The following is a 19,183-nucleotide window of genomic DNA, read 5'->3' as shown; positions in this document are numbered from 1 at the left end:
AAACACCAGAATAACCAAACATTACCAATATTGACATTTTTATTATTTGTACAATAGAGACTTTAGTACATTATTCAAAACACTTCTTATATATTGAAAAAATGGTACGTCCCAGAGCCCAAAATGGCTCCAGTATAATTGCTGCACCGCATTTTTTCTATTTTATACATATATTTTTTTGTTGTAAAAACTGTATCTTAAATAGTATGTACAGGTAGTGTCTGCAAAATGCATTCTAAACACATGATATATATTATATATATATACTTCAGCAATTGCATTTCTTCGCATTGATACTCAAACTTAAAACTGGAAGGATTTTCAACTTGCATGTGCAAATAAATAAAGGAATAAATAGTTCCGTAAGATCGTCGCTAAAATTTGTCCAACTCATAACTTGACAGGGTTTCTCTCCTCGGAGGTCAAAGTACATTTTTGTCACACTACAGTAGAAGAAGCAGCATTCAAGTTGGGTACGTGTTAAGTACTGCAGAAAGCATGAGTACATTCACAATCAATATGAGTAATTTTAAATTATATTCCATTCACAGTTTATATACAGTGAAACCATCCTCATTTGTTCATCTCTTATATCATCTAAACACATAGAAAATGGTGTTTTTTATATTCATATACATATATATAATAATATGCATTTGTATAACACAAATTCACAAATACAGTAGAAATACATCTTTGTACAAGTTTTGGATAGTACTTGTGTAGGTCTTCAAGTCACACTGTGCGTACTTCTATCCATATCTTTGATACAAGTGTCTTTACAAAATATCACAAGTTTTGAGCAAAGCTAAGGTATATCAATATATTTAGAAAGAATTACCTGAAACATAGAGTAAAAAATAATTATATTATCAAACATTTGTCTCTGTTCACATCATAATAACTTCTGATATTTCAAACTCTAAATAGGGTTCAATCTCTCAACCACAATATTTAAACTGTGCCGTGTTGTGTCCGTATGAAAGCGTGACTGACACATGATGGGCACCAGCAAAGTGAAAGATGCCATCATATGACAAAATGTAAACATAAAATAAAACTTTTTATTTTTTAAAGTTGTTACTTTTGTCATATCAATACAACTCTGTCAATCAATCTTTGGCCAAAAACATTCCAAAAACAGAATTATGAGTTGTTGGTTTTTGTTTTTACTTCCATTAAACTTAATTTTCCCACTTCAGGCTACAAATATTTCAGGGAAAGTTGAAGTTTACTGTGCATTGCAAGTATCCAACATGTGTACTTGTCCACATGTTGCCATTACAACCACAACCGCATTTTTTCCAAAGTAGTGAATAATTTTGAAATAACGGAGTTGTTTAGATGTGGCCTACTCAAAGTCTGGAGAGAATAATCTATGGAAAGACATAATTAAAAGGCTCCTCAAACTTTCCATTCTGTTAGACTGAGTGTAAACTATTTTGAAAAGAGCAGCTAAAACAATAAAAAAAATAATAAAAATTGGTTTATAGATGTCTAAATTGGTAGATCTCAATTTTTTTTGAGTTTTCATTGAGTGAACAGTGACTTTTTACTATGTTGAAAACAACATGGTTCATTGTATCAAAACCTTTTAAAATACAATGCAACTTGTGGTTGTAACATAAAATGTGGAAAAGTTCAAAGGGTAGGAATACTTTTTTCAAGGCACTGCAACAACAAACGCTTTGAGACATACATCTACGGAAGAAAATTAAAGGAAAAAAGAAAGAGAATTGCAACTTTTTTTCTCAAGAGTTCTGACCATTTTCTTTCTGACTTTTTCCACCACCAGAATTTTAACTTGTGATCTCAAAAGATTAAGTTGAATTTAAAATCTGAATTCTGAGAAAAATAGTTCAAATTCTGCGATTAAAGCCAGAATTTTGATATTGAATTAAGATTCTTTTTTTAGTGGTAATAGTGCTCTTCCGTATAGATCATTAATCTGTACCAATTTTTCCCATTAGTACATCACTGTTGAGCAATGACACCAGATTTCAGTTCAAGTCTCATCCAAGCCATGACAAAGCAAATCTGACATTTTGAACCAGAGTAAGCCAAACAGTTCTATGGAAAAGCATCAGCGTCTTCACATGTCTGGTCTTTCAAGTCTGATTTACATGGAGAAAAAACCTGGCTATTGTACAAGTCAAACGTTTGAAAAAAAGAAGACTGGACTTTCAAACAATGGCACAGTTGTTATCACTGGTGATAAATCAAGGAGTAGGAATTAGTTTTCTGTGATACAAATTGGGCGCCATAATGCAGCAGTGCACAGGGGTGCAAATGGAGTGTGGGAACACGGGGGCACAGGGCTCTTTTTGTGTATCCCTATTAGTTCAAGTGAATGGCAGTGTGGGTGTAAACATTAGCATGACTTGTACAGTAGATGGCACTAGAGGACAAGGTTGGCTCAGCTGCAAATAGCTGCAGAAATATTGCTTAGGTTATTTTCAACACAGCTGTGCAAGCTAAACTTTTCTAACCTAAAAACTATCAGCAATGATGTTCTATGAAAAGGGTTTTCTTTACAGGTAAAACTGTGGAGTACTTTAGAAAAAAACTAAAATCCATTCAGAGAAATGACTCCTGTAAAATTGCAGGAAATAATAATAATAATAAAAAATCTGAATATAGTTTATTAACAGTTATATTAATCATAAACCTTTAGAGCTTTCAGTCTGGGCCCAACTGAGAGTGCAGCTCAGGAAAGCCAAATCTTCATATATGTACAAAAAGGCAGAATGTTATCTGTACACTGGAGGCAAAAAAGTTAAAGACAAAAAAACCCCAAAATAATAAAGTAAATAAATGTGAATGATGGGTGAAGCTTAAGAAAGAAGCTTTATAAAAAACAGATCTACTGACAGGGCAATGAACAAGATGCTACAAATTCATTAAAAGCTGCAGTTTGTAACTTTAATTTAAAAAAAATTCAAATATCTGTTAAAATTGCCACCATTTTTGAGTTAGTTATGAAAGAGATAATCTGTGAAAGAAAATTGATCTTCAGGAGCTCTACTTGCTGTCTGAAGAAATGTGGCGCTCCCAACCTAAAATAACCAATCAGAACCAGGAGGCAGGTCTTAGCGCTGTCAATCATCCTCATGATCATGCTGCTAAATGTGGTAATGGTGGAGAAACAACTTGCCGTTACAGGTAAAACATTTATCTGCCATGCTAACTAGCTTTAGCTGCAGCTTGCTCTATGGTAGCACTGCCAATCAGATGGAGGGTGATCAGAGTTGGATAGTAACCAGTTACACTTGAGTAAAAAAGGTAGCTTCAGACATTGTACTTATTACAAAGTATCACTGCGCTTACTTGAGAAAATCTTTTGGATTTTCTACCCACTGAATGAAAACCAAACATGTTTTGATAAAATAAATCACCAAAGACATACACATGCAGTTTTTGTTAAAGTTTCAGAAGTTTGTAAAAATTTTTATTTTGCCTTTAATTTAATTTTTTATTACTTGCATAAATTTTTGTAATTTTGTCCTTAAATTAGCAAAATTTCTACTTAACTTTATATTTTGTTCCTTCTGATTATGTCATTTTAAAATATGAAATAATTGATCATTTGATCAGTTACTCAGTGCTTTAATAGACTTTTTACCCAATACTTTTTTACTCTTAGTTGATGGCTACTATGTTGAAGTAGTGCTGGTTTCACTAGAGTTTAACATTTGGGTTGTTTGCCCATCTCAGAGTGATTGACAGCACTAAGATCCGACTCCTGGCTCTCTGATTGGTTGTTTCTAGTAAGCATAGGCAGAGGTTATTTTATTCCCCCCAGTTTATCTGTTTTATTACCAAACAAAACAGATAAATAGTGAAATAGTGACAGTTTCAATAAATATGTAAAAAAAAAAAAAAAAGTTACATACTGGAGTTAAGTGAAGAAAAGCAAAATAAATAAATAAATAAATAAAATAAAATAAAAAAGTCCTCCAATAAAAGATAACTAAAATTTGACTGGCTGATGGAAAAACTGCCTCATTTGAAAACAACCACAATATCCAAACTGCAGCAGCCCTGAAGGAACTGAAAAGTGTTGCATCCTTTCATGGTCCGTCCGTCCGTCCATCCGTCCGTCAATCAGGTCGCTGACCTCTGGTAGACAGAAGAGAAGAGATGTTTCCCATGGTACTTTTGGCACTAGTATTCGCCTTTGGTCCAGCAATAGGCAAATAGATGTCTGTATGTTCCTTTAAAAAGGTTACAAAAAACAAGAAGAAGAAGAAGAAGAAGGAAAAAAAAGAAGGCTCATATGTCAGTTCCACAAGCCACCAGCAGAGGGCAGGTGGGGTAGAGTTGGATGGAGATGAGTAGAGATGGGAAGTGGGTTTGTTTGTTATAAAACTATTTCTATGGCGTGTTGCCGTCTCTCAGAACCACCAAGTGCACGGTCCGAGGGAAACTCTTCAGCAGAGAGACGGCTGTCTCGTGCTCCATGTGTAAAAAACTATGTCCGTTAGCCTGCAAGGCAAACACGCAGCACAGTCAACAGCAATGTGTGTGTGTGCGCATGTGTATAGAGGTATGTGTTCTGCAGATTTTCCATACACATGTCAATGTGTGAGTGTTTTGTGGGAGGATGGAGGGTCACTGCCATCATTATCTCAGTAACACATCACTGTTGGGGGAAAAGAGAGAGAAGAGGAGGAGCTACACAGTCATGCTGTAGAAAGAGAAGGGGTAAAGACAAAAAAGGGTTTTCAGATGAGTTCATCCAGCTAAACTGTACAACTTTAGGAGTGAAGATGGTAGACAACAGAGAGGAGGCGGGGGAACATAGATGAGCGTAAAGCTGACGCTGATTTCTTATCTTGATTGTTCCCTTAATGTTCAAAAACCGAAAAATTGAAGTTTTAGCCGTCCTCGTTTGTGCTTTGGGATTCAGTTTAAACGATTGCACTGAGCTACATTAAGGTTTCTCAAACTTTTTCAGGCTGAGAATCACTTACCCCTTTTAACAAACAAACACAGACCACCTAACCTTAAACTGACCTGTGATAACAACATCAAAATTAAAATGTCAACATCATTTTAATGTTGGGCCAAATCAAAATCATGAATGTTCTTAAAGGGCCGGTTGTCCCACAATGTATTGATAAAACCCGCAAACAAAACTGTTAAAATATAAATACATTTTTAAATCTTTTCAGTCTTTCTAGGATTTTGCAATTATTTTTGTGATTTTTTGCAATAAAAATCAAAGTGTTTGTGGTATTAATTTAGAAATATTTGCACTAATGCATGAGGGTAAATGCAGCTTTTTATTACTTGCCATATCATTATAGATTATAACTTGACATTAAGAGAGGCTGAAGCAGCTGTTTAAGAAATACTGTAAACAATCACTTAGATCCAAAATTCTGCAATAATGTACTAGCACGAAAAAGCGCAGGGATTTGTTGATTTTGTGTGAATTTTCACGATAATTTGCAAGAAACAGAAAGGACAGATTGATGTAATTTGACAGTAAACAGATAAAAACTGATTTGATTTGTGAATTAATATTTAAGCACGCTGTTATTCTGACGGTTCTATGTATGTCACTTCAGAGTCCAGAGGGCCCCATAAAAAGCTACGGCGGGCCGGATTTGTTGTAACAAAACAAACACCAGGTCTCACCAACTGAAACTCGTTCAAAAGAATCGAAACGTTTGTGAAAGACGCATGAAAACTCATACAAGTTTACATGCAATACCTGGTACACCACTAGGGGGCGGCAGTGGAGGACAGTTTGAGAACGACTGCGCTACAACTTTACAAGTTCTTCTGTAGAAAATGAAGGTATCAAAGTATTAGGATAGAATGAAAATCTATAAGTGTTTAATATCAGTCGATATTGATCATAGCTATTTGTTTTTAATATACGAGATGCTGCCAAACTGGTGGTGTGAATATTGTTTTTTTTTAAGCAGTTATGAGGCATGATGGGGAAAATCTTAAGCTGGTGCCAGTTTCTCAAAAGGTTGTTGCTAGGTAACCAAGCAGTGAGTGAGTTGCTAGGTAACCAAAGAGTGAGAGGGTGAGTTGATTCCACTATCGTTTGCTCAGCTACCTGAGAGTGGCTTTAGCCTTTCCTCTGCCTACATCCCCCAGAATGCTGTGCGGTTCTGGATCAGAGTTCAGTGAAATTATTGAATATTCTACCAGGTTTATTAACTATTGATACTGATCACGTGTTTATCTGCATATATATTGTTATTGATTAATTGCTTGTTTACCTAATGTGAAAATAAACATGTTCCGGTTACCAGCATCGACTTCTACACTGCAAAAACACAAAATCTTACCAAGTATTTTTGGTTTAGTTTTTAGTGAAAATATCTTAGTAAGCGTGAAATACGACAAAACTAACTTACAAGTGACTTTTCAGCAATATATAGGTGCTTGTTTTAAGAAAATAATTCCTTAAAATTGGGAAAGAAGTGGATTAATTCAGTTACAGCAGGACAGTTTTGCCTTGTTAAAAGTGAAATAGTTTAAACAACAGAACTACATGATTCATTATGAAGATCAGAAGGAGATTTTTATTCCCATTTCTTGAGTATCTCTACAAGTTAGGACATATTACTTTACACTCTATAACTTATATTAAACATGGAGTTGGTAGTTGATATGTTGCAGCTCTCTTATTAAAGAATATAGCTTTAACATCTAAGCTTTTGAAACTAATGATGAAAACAAAAATGAAACAGTCGGGGGGAGAAAGGTCATGCCAGATATCTGTATGGTCATGATACAGAGGCAGAATATAAAGCAGAATGAAATGTGGATCTTTTACATTATAAATCTGCAGTGCCTATAAAACCTTTCAGATGTTTCACTTAAAAAAAATTATAAAAATTATTTTCACAAATCAATTATGATCAAAAAAGCTCGGCTTTTTTGAGAAAAAATTACCAAACATTTTTGGTATCTTTGGTAAAAGATGATTGTTTTACTTGCCACCCATAGCTGTGTTGCCGCGGTAGAGCAACTCCGTTAACAAAAACACACCTGGAGATTTAGGTATTAATTTAGCGCAGCGTGCCACTGCAAAGGGAAAAACAAGAAAGAAAAAAAAAACTACCAAAAACCACTCGCATTTTTTGTTTTTCTTGCTCTCTACGCAGAGATCCGTTGCCATGGTAACCGACTGACAACAGCTTCACTAAAGTTTAAGGATTCAACACCAAAAAAAAAAAACACGCAAATATTTCCCACACATAGAAATATTTGTGAAACATTTCTGTGTGGGAAATGTTTTTTTTTTTTTTGTTTGCAAAAAACCCCCCAAAAAACATTGCAAACAAAAATCTGTTTTTGTTTGAGAAAAACAGATTAATAACGGCTAAATAATGTGCTCATTTTGCGATTATTACGTGATCGTACAAACACTGCGGTGGCTGATTTGCTCATTTAGAGTTGGTGTGTGTGCCGCCATTTTTTCCTAACTGAACCGAAACATGAAATTCCACAGCACAGCTACATGTTGAGATTGTCAAAGTCAAGCTAGCATAGCTGACCTACTTCTGTCTCCCTTGCCATTTTCTTTTAATTAAAACATTTTCCTGACGTTGTCATCTACTAGTCTTAGTGTTGACAATTTCATATATCACGTAAACTTTTAAAGATTTATCTCATTTTAGCCAAAACCAATGGGAGTTATCGTTGGCTAGCAGTTTTGCAACGCGACTATAGGCACTGTGTGTTGCTACCAAGATGAGATTTCATCCCATCTTTGAATGGAAGGCTGTGTGCCACGTCCTGCTGAATATGCTGCCTCATTATTTGAAAAGGTGGGATGTTGCTGACTGAAGCCTGACGTTATGTCGAGGGGGAGGATGTTACCTGCAGTATCTTGTCTCCGGGCTTCAGTGAGGAGGCGGCGGGCCCGTCATGCTGTACCCTAGTAACAAAGATACCCTATAAGTCAAAATGATACACCGTTAGGACAACACAGGGACACGATGGTTTAGAATCTTTGCCTTTCTCATGCTCATCTCAATATCCAACCCAACCCCAAACACAAAACGAATATTTAAACAAATCAGATTTCTCCCTCAAAGGAATGAAAATACTGCAAAAGTACTACTAAGAATTGTTCATGATAATGCTATTTCTTTTATTTATTTTAGAAACGGCTTCAAAGTTTCAAAGAAAATAACTTATTGGCTATAGCTAAAAATGTAGAAAAAATAAACAAAGAGCAAATAATTCAAGAATATGGGAAGGAAAATATGTGTGGGTTTGGAAATAAGTAGATATCAGCAATCATCCCCCCAATGTTTTCTTTTCCAAATTACCCAAGGCAGAGATTGTAAAAACACCAACATCTTTTCACCCAGAGCTGAAAGATGTTTTCCAACACAGAGGAGTCAGACAACGCAGCTGCAGAAACTCCACATGGTTCAACAGGCTGCTAACATGTTGAACACAGATAAATGTGCCGTTAAGAGAACCGGAAACATAAAAACACGATGCGGTGGTGACGGTGCAGCACCATCCAGGACACTACAGTGAGTGAGGAAATACAGCAACAGACACAAATAGGTGTTAAGTTGCAACATGTGGCAACACTGACAATCATACAGTGAGCCTCACAAATACAGAAAAATACTTCAATTATCCCGCAACAAAGTTGGTTAGTTTGCCATGCAGACAATGCTTTCACACTGACATTTGCTTGGAGTCAATTAGTCTGTGATTGGATAAAGCTCACTGTATATTTTAAGGAAATATGCCATCAGCTGATATTAGTAACAGTGTAAAACAGTTGCACACAGAGCTGAAAAACACAACAAAGAAAGGTTTTGTTAAAATGGTCTTAATCTGAAAAAATTGAGAAGTATTTTCCACAGACTGATGAGACTTTAGCAGCTAAATCAGAGTTAGCTTAGTGTGCAACAGTGAAATGAACAAAAGGGGGGAAGAAATAAATTTTTAAAAGTACAACATCCCCAGTGGAGGGCAGAACAATTACAGGTTTGAAATAAATTCCTCTTTCATCACAGAAAAACAACCTTTTAATTGGACGACATTTTAGCAAAAGACTTTAAAAAAATACATCAATTTTTTTTTGCAAAAACGTAAAATGAAAGATTCATAAGAATGACAACAACAAACACTAATATCTCTATAATTTCTGTCTGTTTTTGGTCATTAGTGCCACCAAAGACCAGGGGAGCAGAGAGGAAATGGGAGAGCATAATAATAAGATCACAGTGTTTTTTAAACTTATCCTATATTTATTTATTTATTCTTTGTTCTGGGATGTACTTTTATTTATTTATCTGCTTGCTTTCCATTTTCTCCCTCTCTTTTCCTCTTCTACCCAAAATATCTGAAGCCGGGTTATTCTAGCAGTCTAGAAAAGAGAAAAGAAAAATAATAATTCAAAAAGAAAATAATTGCCAAAATTAACAGAAAAAGGTAGATCCTAATCCACACGTGTTAAATGTTTCATTGTTTGAATGTTTCCATTTTAATGTAAACCTCCTTGTTTGTTTCTGTTTGTTATTCATTCGATTATCTGGTTAATTGTTTTGTAGAACAAAACCTCTTTCTGTAATGTTTGTTGTTTATACAAAAATTAAAAGATAGTTTTATAGTATAGTCCCAGTTAGCTTTTGTTTTCCATTTATTTCAGGTAGCAACAATGTTTTCTCAATTTAAATCTTTTACTTTGTCAGTTTCTTTCAGAGACGAGCCTTATATAATATAGAGAAGAATAAAGACAGACAGAAAGGAAAAATCCAAGATCCAGTCAATATGAGGCAACTTTTCTTCTTACTGCGCTCTAATCAACCAGAACTGAAACGGACCCGGAGGTGCAGAGAGCCGCTGCGTTTTTTAAAGCCGATGCTTCAGGATTCCTGTTGCTTCTGCAGGGCGCCATCAACGGACTGAACCCGACCCAGAGCAGGAAGAGAAAACGCTGCTGCAGCTTGCAGTTAATTAGGCGTCACATTTTAGTTCCTCACTTAAATACAAATTAAAGTTGGTACTTCTTTTACAGCTGGTTACTATTTATTATTAGACTACTCTTACTGAAGCTGTTACATTTATGCCTTGCATTGTAGTTAGTCCAGAGTCAAGGATTTCAAACTCATCTGCATTTTTAACCACATTTAGATTATGAATGTTTTCATAATGTATTGATAAAAACCTAATAAATATCTGTGTGCGCATTAAATGAGTTAAATATCTTTTTACACCGATCCGTCCCTCTGGAATTTAGTGATTGTTTTCTGGAGAGATATTAAATATTTCTGTGCTTACGTATGGCAGTAAAAGTGATTTCTTTGCTCCAGGTGAGGCAGGTGGGCGTTAGCATCTGTAAACCCAAAGTTTTGACCATTCTTTGAGAAAAATTTGCAATAAACTCATGATTATGCTTTAGCACGAAACGTGTTGATTCTGCGTGAATTCGCAAAAAACTGGAGGGACAAAACCTGGCAGCAAACAAAACAAAACAAAAAACTGATTGATAAAATAATATTTAAGCACAATATGTTTTATTTCTGAACTTCTCTGGAGGCCAGAGGGCCACATGAACAGCTATTTGCCCAGATTTGGCCCCAGAGCCTTCAGTTTGACACCATGTTGAGATAATTCATTTCAAAATAATGCAGAAAACAAGCTGAACACTAGAGGGAGCTACTGCACCAAGGATTAGTGTCGCTGTATTTCTTTAGTTCTGGTAATCAAAGCATTCATGTGTAATTTTGAGAATTTAAAATGCCTAAACCTGGTATATAGAAAATACAACATACAGGGTAAATATTAGTGGAAAACAGTAAAAATATTTGCTGATTTTTGTTTTACTCTGACAACTCAACAATAATTGTTTTGTACTGGAACGCAGATAGTTCCTGTTTTAAAGCCCTTTGTGGATTTACAGAGTGTTTCAGCTGAGAGTTACCCGTCTCCATGCACAGGACTTAATTCACTCCAGTGGGTTTTATTGAGTTTTCTTGCAGTAGCAAAAGGCTGTAAAGTTGAAGGAAAAGGTGGGACAATCCACTTCTTTAAAATATTTTTGCTACAATTACAGCTCAGCAGGGTTTTGTAGTATATTTAGAGAATTTCAGATTAAATGGAGAGTACTCTGCAGGTTCCCATTTACATTTTATTGAATTTTTAAGGGTTATCCCAACACCTTAAAGGGGCAGTATTATGCGTTTGCCATTTTATGGTACAACCACCAAGTAACCATGTTACCTTCTGTTGTTAAATAATGCTATTTACACCAAATATGACTTAAAATAAATTTTACTTTGTAACGTGACATCTTGAAATTGGGACTCTGTCTCTTTAAAATCTCATGCTCTTTCTGTAACTCCGCCTTCAGGAAGTCATCCCAACATGGCTCCTGTATTAAAACAACGTTTTGACCAGCGTTGCATAATGAGCTCAGCAGATGTGCACCACCACCAGGTGTTTGCTAATTGCTGCTGGCTAGTCTGAAGGAGCTGTGCCTCGAAGGCCGCCCAGCTGAATGGTTGCCATGGGAGAATAAACTATTTCCAGGTATGTTTTTGATGAGTTAATAACATTATAACATGATGTAAAGCTCAAAAATATAAATTTTACATAATAATACCCTTTTATTATGCTTAAAACTAAACCTAAAACCTCTTCTAAAGTAAATAATTCCCACTTTGTGACTGCTGTCGGAGGAAGGTGCTCTATGAATAAAATTGAAAAAGTCTAAAAAAATTTTTTTGAATATTCTGGCTCTAATCAGACATAATGGGAATAAGTTCAAGGAGTTATGCTTTTCCAAAACCTGTAAAAATCATTCATTGTCATGACTTACTTAAAACATTTCATCTGCAGAGACTCTGCTGCCTCTTTATGACCAAGTACAATAGGAACTATAAAACAACTGCTCAAGTCAGCAGCTACCCGACCTTAATATAAAAGTTAAACAACAGTTTTCTTTCTACCTTCTCAGTAAAACGTCACCATTCGTCCTCAGAATGGGCCGTCCCGTCAGAATAAAACGTCACACCTTCCATCCCTGAAGCAAAGCAAACATCTAAAATCGCCCACAGCGCCCCAGAACTGAGCAGACGGCCAAAAAAAGCAGCTGGAGCTTCTTGTGTGCGGCGCCGCGCTCCTTGAGGCCGACCGCAGCGCCTCGTTTCTGGGACAGATCGCCTTGCAGAGCGGGCCTGGGGGCTCTCCGACCCAACAGGCTGCTGCTGCAGACGGGCTCCGTCAAATTTAGAAGCCCCGTCGATGAAAGAGATTCTTGTAAGATCCGAGTCTGATGACGCTACAAGGCGGTTCAAAGCAGCTGCAGAAAATATGTCAGGACTTTTTCAACTAACCTGATGAAGTTCAGTTACGGTTTTAATACATTTAAAGGGGCAGTGTTCGCTTAAATCAGCTGTTTTTAGCTTTGCATCCCACATCAAAAACATACCGGGAGCGTTGCTTTGATATTTTCATTCATGTTTTAATCACCATGGCAACCATTCAGATAGGAGGACGTAGCCCCGCCTCCTGGGAGCTGCAGTTTCTCACAGGAAACCCTCCCCCACCCACTCAGCTCCTTCAGACTAGCCAGCAGCAATCAGCAAACACCTGGTGGAACTGCTGAGCTCATATGAGCCACTTTACTGATAAAAACATTTTTAAAGGGTTAATAGAGGAGCCATGTTGTGGTGACTCCAGAGGATTTAAAGAGACGGAGGCCTAATTTCAAGGCATATTCGACATTTACAGCATTTTTTAACGACTGAAGGTAATATAGTTACTTGATTGTAGAGTTTGGTAGCATCAAGTTACATTTACCTGAGTAATTGTTTTGAAAAAATCTATATTTTTACTATGCTGTATTTTCTACTCTTGACAAAAATGTCTGGATTTTCTACCCACTAAATGAAAAACAAACTTGTTTTAACCAAAAAATCACCAGACACAGACACACAACAACCTGCAGTTTTTGTTCAAGTTTAATAAGTTTTATTTGGAAAGGAACTGATCTGAAAACATTTAATTCACCCGATTTTATTACTTAGTTTAATTATTGTCATTTTTTTCCTTAAAATACCAAAATTTTGACTTAACTTTATATTTTGGTTTATCTGATTTTGCAACTTTTAAATATTAAATGATTGGTAATTTGATCAGTTACTCAGTATTGCTTCTTTACTCTTACTTGATTAATTTCTATTTTTACCTGACTACAATTTTTTACCACCTCTGGTTAATGTAGCTGCAAAATGCCACAATGTGCCTGGGAAACAAACATAACGCTGCCTCTTTAAGTCAAATTAAGCCCAATAAATGAACCTCAGCTGTTTATAAAAAGATAAATATTCACTGTAAGTTAACCACGTCGGCCTCTCTGCCTCACGGACAAACACCAGCTGCAGTTTCCATGGCAACTCTGAGGGAAAGCTGAGGAGGCTGTGATTGGCTGACAGGCTGGGTCAGGTCGTACCATGTCGGAGGGTTTGAAGGGGTTCCCCTGGCCGCTGATGCCGCCAGAGATACTGAAGCCGAGGCCGGGGTTCTTCTCTATCCTCACACACAGCTAGGCAGGAAGAGCAGAGAGAGACGGCTGAGAGTGAAACACGGCGAAAACTGCAGAGAGCAAATAAACACGAGGAGGAGCGCTCCGGCAGCTATTTGGAACAACCAGGACACAAATAACGCCGCCAGTGTTTTGCTGTTTGGCATAATGGGAAGCTACCTCTTGCAATGAAAGGGGGGGAACCAAGAAAACCAAAAAAACCCGGAGGCAGGTCGCGGTGCAGACTGGTGCAAATGACTTCATGTCCCTTTCTAAACTGGAACGGCGCTCTCCATCTGCAGAACGTTTCTGATTACGACTGACACCTCTGGCCTGGTTACAGCACAGACTGCGGCTCTGTGGTGGCCAAGTTACTTAATTATCTCCACATTTTATCAATATTAGCTGCTCGTTCATTGCAACGACAAAAAGAAAAACAATCCTACCAAGAATTTATGGTCTAGCTTCTAGTAGAATATATTATTACTCTTGAAATATGACAAATGTAACATGAAGTTATTTGTCAAGAAGATATAGGAGCTTGTTTTTATTGAATAATTCCTTAATATTATTTTACTTACAACAAGATATTTTTCCCATGTCACAATTGATATAATCTGCCAGGGAAACAGTATTTATTTCATCAACATTGATGAATTATTGACTTGAAACATGAAAGTTACTGGCAGAAAAGTTACTTTAAGTAAGTTTGTCTTATTTAAAGTCTACTGAGATATTTGAATCAGAAAACAGACCAAAAAAAAGTAAGATAACATTTTGTTATCAATTATATTATTGGTATTATTGGTCTAGTTTCTAGAGCACATATGTCAGTAAACTTGATATAAGATAAAACTAAATTGTTAACAACATATGTGAGCTTGTTTTAAGTAAAATATTCCTTAACATAAATAATGATTAAAAAAAAGGGCTACTGGAACTTAATTTATAACAAGACATTTATTCTCCTTTTATAAGTGACAGAAATCCACCAGTGGGATTAAATTATCTCCGTGAAGGAATAATTATAGAAAACAAGCTCCTATATCTTGTTAAAGATTTACTTTAGGTTAGTTTTGTCTTAATTCAACGTATTTGCACTAGAAACTAGAGCAAAATTCCTTGGTAAGATCTTGAGTTTTTGCAGTGATGTTGGTCAAGATTTCAAATATTTTGGTCTAATTTCTAGTGCAAACATCTTAGTACACTTGAAATATGATAAAAGTTAAAAGTAATTTTTTAACAAAATATAGGAGCTAAGAAATAAGTAAATAATTCCTTAATATTAATTTTAAAAATGTACTAATTCCACTGGGACTTCACTTACGAGAAATTTTTCTGCCAGTGGAAGAAGTTAATCAATTTTAATTATTTATTTACACAAAACCTCCTATATCTTCCTAAAAACTTATTTATAAGTTAGCTGTGTTTTAAATTAAGTATGCTAACATATTTGCATTACAGACCAAATATACTTGGTAAGCCTTACTTTATGTTTCTGCATCAAAATCTGCTAGGAAAAAATCACCAATTATTGTATTTGATGAATGCTAACTACTTGTGCTTTTCCTGTGTGCTAAGCAGCAGAACAAGCACTTAGCACCTTCCATACCTGCTCTTGGAAACCATCCGTGCTTTTCTGGCCTTTAGTCTGCAGCAGGCAGCGAGCGCTCTGAGGCCTGGGGTTGGTGTGGGTCGCCATGACGGCCTGGTTGCTGTGGGTCATGCCTTGATTCACGTGGTACTGCGGATTGGTAGCCGGCTGATGGGAGGTGTGGGGGTTGTACTGAGATTGGTTTCCAGATGATGACAGCGTCATGGGGAGGCCGCCACTGGGGTACGCCTGGCCAGGGGAGGTAAGGCCTGAGGAAAACACAAAACAAATAAAAGTTTGGTTTCTTGTTTAAAATTCTGGGTTTCCCTCAGAAAGCTTGCTAATTTGACAAGAAATTTGAAAATTTGACCTGGTACTTATTAGCGGTGCTGCTGCGGCAGAACGACTCCGTTTACTAAATGAAACCCTGAGATGTAGGGGCAACTAATTAATGCTTTGTGCCACAACAAAGGACAAAATAATGCAAAAAAACTGTGAAGAATAACTCAAAACCACATTTTTCCTCACTCTCTGTATCGGCTGAGCTACACGCAGACTCGTTGCCGTGGCAACGGGCAAAAAACCCGGTACTTTATGTTTCAGGATTCAACACCAAAAAACACTCAAACATTTCAGACACAAAGAACAAAACATTCAGAACGTTACAGTTTTATGTTTTTAGGCTTTAAGTTTATTTTCGATCGTTAAGAAAAGCTGTGGTAGATTAGCTACCGCTACGAATGGCTAAGCTAACACTGCAGTGGTTGATTAGCTAATTTAAACACCTGCTCTACTCATGATCTGTCAGAGCTGATGTGTGGCTCGCCTTTTTTTTAAATAAACCCACTGTGACTAATAATGTGTCTTCGCCTTTTTGTTTTTTAATCAACCCACTGTGACTAATAATGTTTCTTGATCAAGGTAGGAGTTGAAACCCCACCGCGTTAGCTCTAGCTGCGCAGCTCTACGTGAACCGCAGGAATAACTTCAAGTCACGCTTTCAGAGGTGCGTTGAAAATAATTTATTTGTAGACAAAGAATTTAGTGCGGCTTTTCCATCTCAACACGCTGCCCAGCTCCCGGCTCTGTCTGCGCTGATAAAGTTTCTGTCTATGGTCCCGGTTGGCCGGAAAGTTAGTGGTTAAAGAATTAGTGCTAACCTCATCATGCAGGTTCAGCCCAGTGAGGAGCTTTCCTGTTCTCCTCGCAGTCACGCTGATTTTATACTATTTTATTTTTCTTTTAGTATTATTTTTCCGGTTACACGATGCATCAAACCGTATCAAATGTTTTGGCTACTTAGTCAGCCAGAGTGCGACCGCGCGAAGATCTGAGAAACCTTTGTGAAAATGGTCCTATAAACTCGAGCAACAGTTTCTGTGGCCCTTATTAAAAACTCAACAGAGACAAAATGGAAGAGCTACTAAAGCCACATTAGCAGCATTTAATTAAATCTCCCGGTTGTTGCACATCTCTGCGCGCAGTTTAACTCATCATGCAGGGCCGGTCCAAGGCTGTATGAGGCTTGGAGCAGAATTTGACTTGGGGCCCCTTTTTGTAGATAAAAACATCAGCATCTTTAACAGCTTTGTATATTTAGGGAAATCTGGGAGAGGGGGAGTCTTTCTAAACAGAGTTCAAACGCAAATATTAAACTCATAGCATCAGATTGTTACTATGGTAACAAAACAAAATGAATATTGTTCTTTGAACTTTTGCAAAGTAAACTTGCCAGAGCCTTAAAACCTTGCATATAAATGTTAATTTAAAATCTTTTGATTTATGTATGCTGAAACCATTAAATCAAATTTAGCAGCATTGATAATCTCAATAAATAAATGTTACATTTATGTATCTGTAGTCTGTGTTAAAATATTAGCATTTATGGGCCCCTGAAGCCCTGGGGGCCTGATGGAGCAGCTGACTTAATTTGGATTAAATAAAAGTGCAAATAATTGATTTTCATTTTAATTGTATTTTTTGATTTGTTGTTTTTCAGACTAGTTGTGGGTTTCAATAGCGTTTCACTGGCGGTCTTTTCCAGTAACATATAATAATATTTTTACATTTCCTGTCTACTTAACATCTTTTAGAACAAAAACACGGTCTTGGCACCCCGACCACCGGGATTAGCAAGTTTTCTGGGGGAAACCCTGATATCTAATCACACTTACTTATAAAGTGTATGGCGGAGTGAGCGGAGTTCTGGAGAGTGTGACGTCACCTGCAAAGGGTCAGTAGTTCGATTTGCAGACCTGATCTGATCGTTTCCATAGCAACGACCAGCAGCTAGATCTTGCCTCAGAACTAGAGTGAGCTCACTGATGAGGTCACAGAACATCAAAGGTCAAAGAGGTTCTGAGGTTCTGCTTGTCTCTCAGAACGTCAGTCCGAATTGAAACAGTAAACTTAGCGGTCCAAAATGACGAGTTTATCAAAGATACCAGTCGGCGTGATTTTACCACTTGGATTCGGACTAGGATACTTGGTAAGTACAGCGATGAGGAAAATCTTTAATTATTACTTCCCTGGAAACGATGTGGACAACAGTAGCTCTCGAGCTGAGAGCAGCGACGTGGGAAAGGATATATCTTCTCTTGATTCTGGAGGATTGACCGAAGATGAAACAATTGATTTGACTTCACAGATGACTGTGCTCCTGTCTCTGGAAGACAACACAGTCTTTGGAAATATGATTCCAAAACGAACTGACCTGGACTGGAAAGTTTTCAAAAAGGAGGAGAAATTTTCATCTGAAATTGCTTTAAGTAGCAAGACTTCCCAGGTTGGTGCTCAGGAGCCCAATGCTCCTGATGGTCGTCCTGCCACAGCTGTCCCTCGTCCTGCCACAGCTGTCCCTCGTCCTACCACAGCTGTCCCTCGTCCTGCCACAGCTGTACCTCGTCCTGCCACAGCTGTACCTCGTCCTGCCACAGCTGGCCCTCGTCCTGCCACAGCTGCCCCTCGTCCTGCCACAGCTGCCCCTCGTCCTGCCACAGCTGCCCCTCGTCCTGCCACAGCTGCCCCTCGTCCTGCCACAGCTGGCCCTCCGGCCACTGCCATTAGTCATGCCACAGCTGTCCCTCGTCCTGCCACAGCTGGCCCTCCGGCCACTGCCGTTAGTCATGCCACAGCTGTCCCTCGTCCTGCCACAGCTGGCCCTCATCCTGCCACTGTTGGCCCTCCGGCCACTGCCGTTAGTCATGCCACAGCTGTCCCTCGTCCTGCCACAGCTGGCCCTCATCCTGCCACTGTTGGCCCTCCGGCCACTGCCGTTAGTCAAGCCACAGCTGTCCCTCGTCCTGCCACAGCTGGCCCTCCGGCCACTGCCGTTAGTCATGCCACAGCTGTCCCTCGTCCTGCCACAGCTGTCCCTCATCCTGCCACAGTTGGCCTCTCCCTGACACAGCTGTCCCTCGTCCTGCCACTGTTGGCCCTCCGGCCACTGCCGTTAGTCATGCCACGGCTGCCCCTCGTCCTGCCACTGTTGGCCCTCGTCCTGTCACAGCTTCCCCTCGCCCTGCCACGGCTGGCCCTCGCCCTGCCACTGTTGGCCCTCCGGCCACTGCCGTTAGTCATGCCACAGCTGTCCCTCGCCCTGCCACAGTTGTCCCTCGTCCTGCCACTATTGGCCCTCCGGCCACTGCAGTCAGTCCTGCCACTGTTGCATTTCCTGCCACAGCTGTCCCTCATCCTGCCACAGCTGGCCCTGCCACTGTTGGCCCTCAAGCCCCTGTCCGTTAGTCTCCCACAGCTGTCCCGTCCTGCCACAGATGTCCCTCGTCCTGCCACAACGGGCCTCGCCTGCCACAGCTGTCCCTCGTCCTTGCCACTGTGGCCCTCTCCCGGCCAGCTGTCCCTCGTCCTGCCACTGTTGCATTTTCTGCCACGGCTGTCCCTCATCCTGCCACAGCTGTCCCTCGCCCTGCCACAGCTGTCCCTCGTCCTGCCACTGTTGGCCCTCACCACTGCCAGTGTCCTGCCACTGTTGCATTTCCTGCCACAGCTGTCCCTCATCCTGCCAAGGCTGCCCCTTGTCCTGTCACGGCTGCCTCTCGTCC

General features: G+C 38.8%; 1 protein-coding gene across 19 annotated transcripts in view; it reads right to left on the bottom strand.

Moving 5' to 3' along the window:
• The window catches only part of lrrc7 (leucine rich repeat containing 7), a 178,276-nt gene that overhangs the window by 6,036 nt on the left and 153,057 nt on the right, over positions 1 to 19,183 (bottom strand). For 7 of the 19 annotated variants that reach the window (XM_044130270.1, XM_044130264.1, XM_044130276.1 and 4 more), the window contains 4 exons: positions 15,141 to 15,391; positions 13,457 to 13,549; positions 7,852 to 7,926; positions 22 to 4,214 (listed from right to left, as the gene is read on the bottom strand). In XM_044130270.1, coding sequence (XP_043986205.1) covers positions 4,101 to 4,214; positions 7,852 to 7,926; positions 13,457 to 13,549; positions 15,141 to 15,391 — 533 coding nt within the window. In that variant the 3' untranslated portion in view covers positions 22 to 4,100. Of the gene's footprint in view, positions 1 to 21; positions 4,688 to 7,851; positions 7,927 to 13,456; positions 13,550 to 15,140; positions 15,392 to 19,183 lie in introns of those variants that run through there. The other 12 variants (XM_044130284.1, XM_044130265.1, XM_044130282.1 and 9 more) reach the window with 9 other exon arrangements.

This window comes from Gambusia affinis, linkage group LG10 (assembly GCF_019740435.1).
Source record: "Gambusia affinis linkage group LG10, SWU_Gaff_1.0, whole genome shotgun sequence".
NCBI classification, from domain to species: domain Eukaryota; kingdom Metazoa; phylum Chordata; class Actinopteri; order Cyprinodontiformes; family Poeciliidae; genus Gambusia; species Gambusia affinis.
Note: the sequence above shows the minus strand (reverse complement) of the source record. Positions and strands in the feature narration are given on the sequence as shown.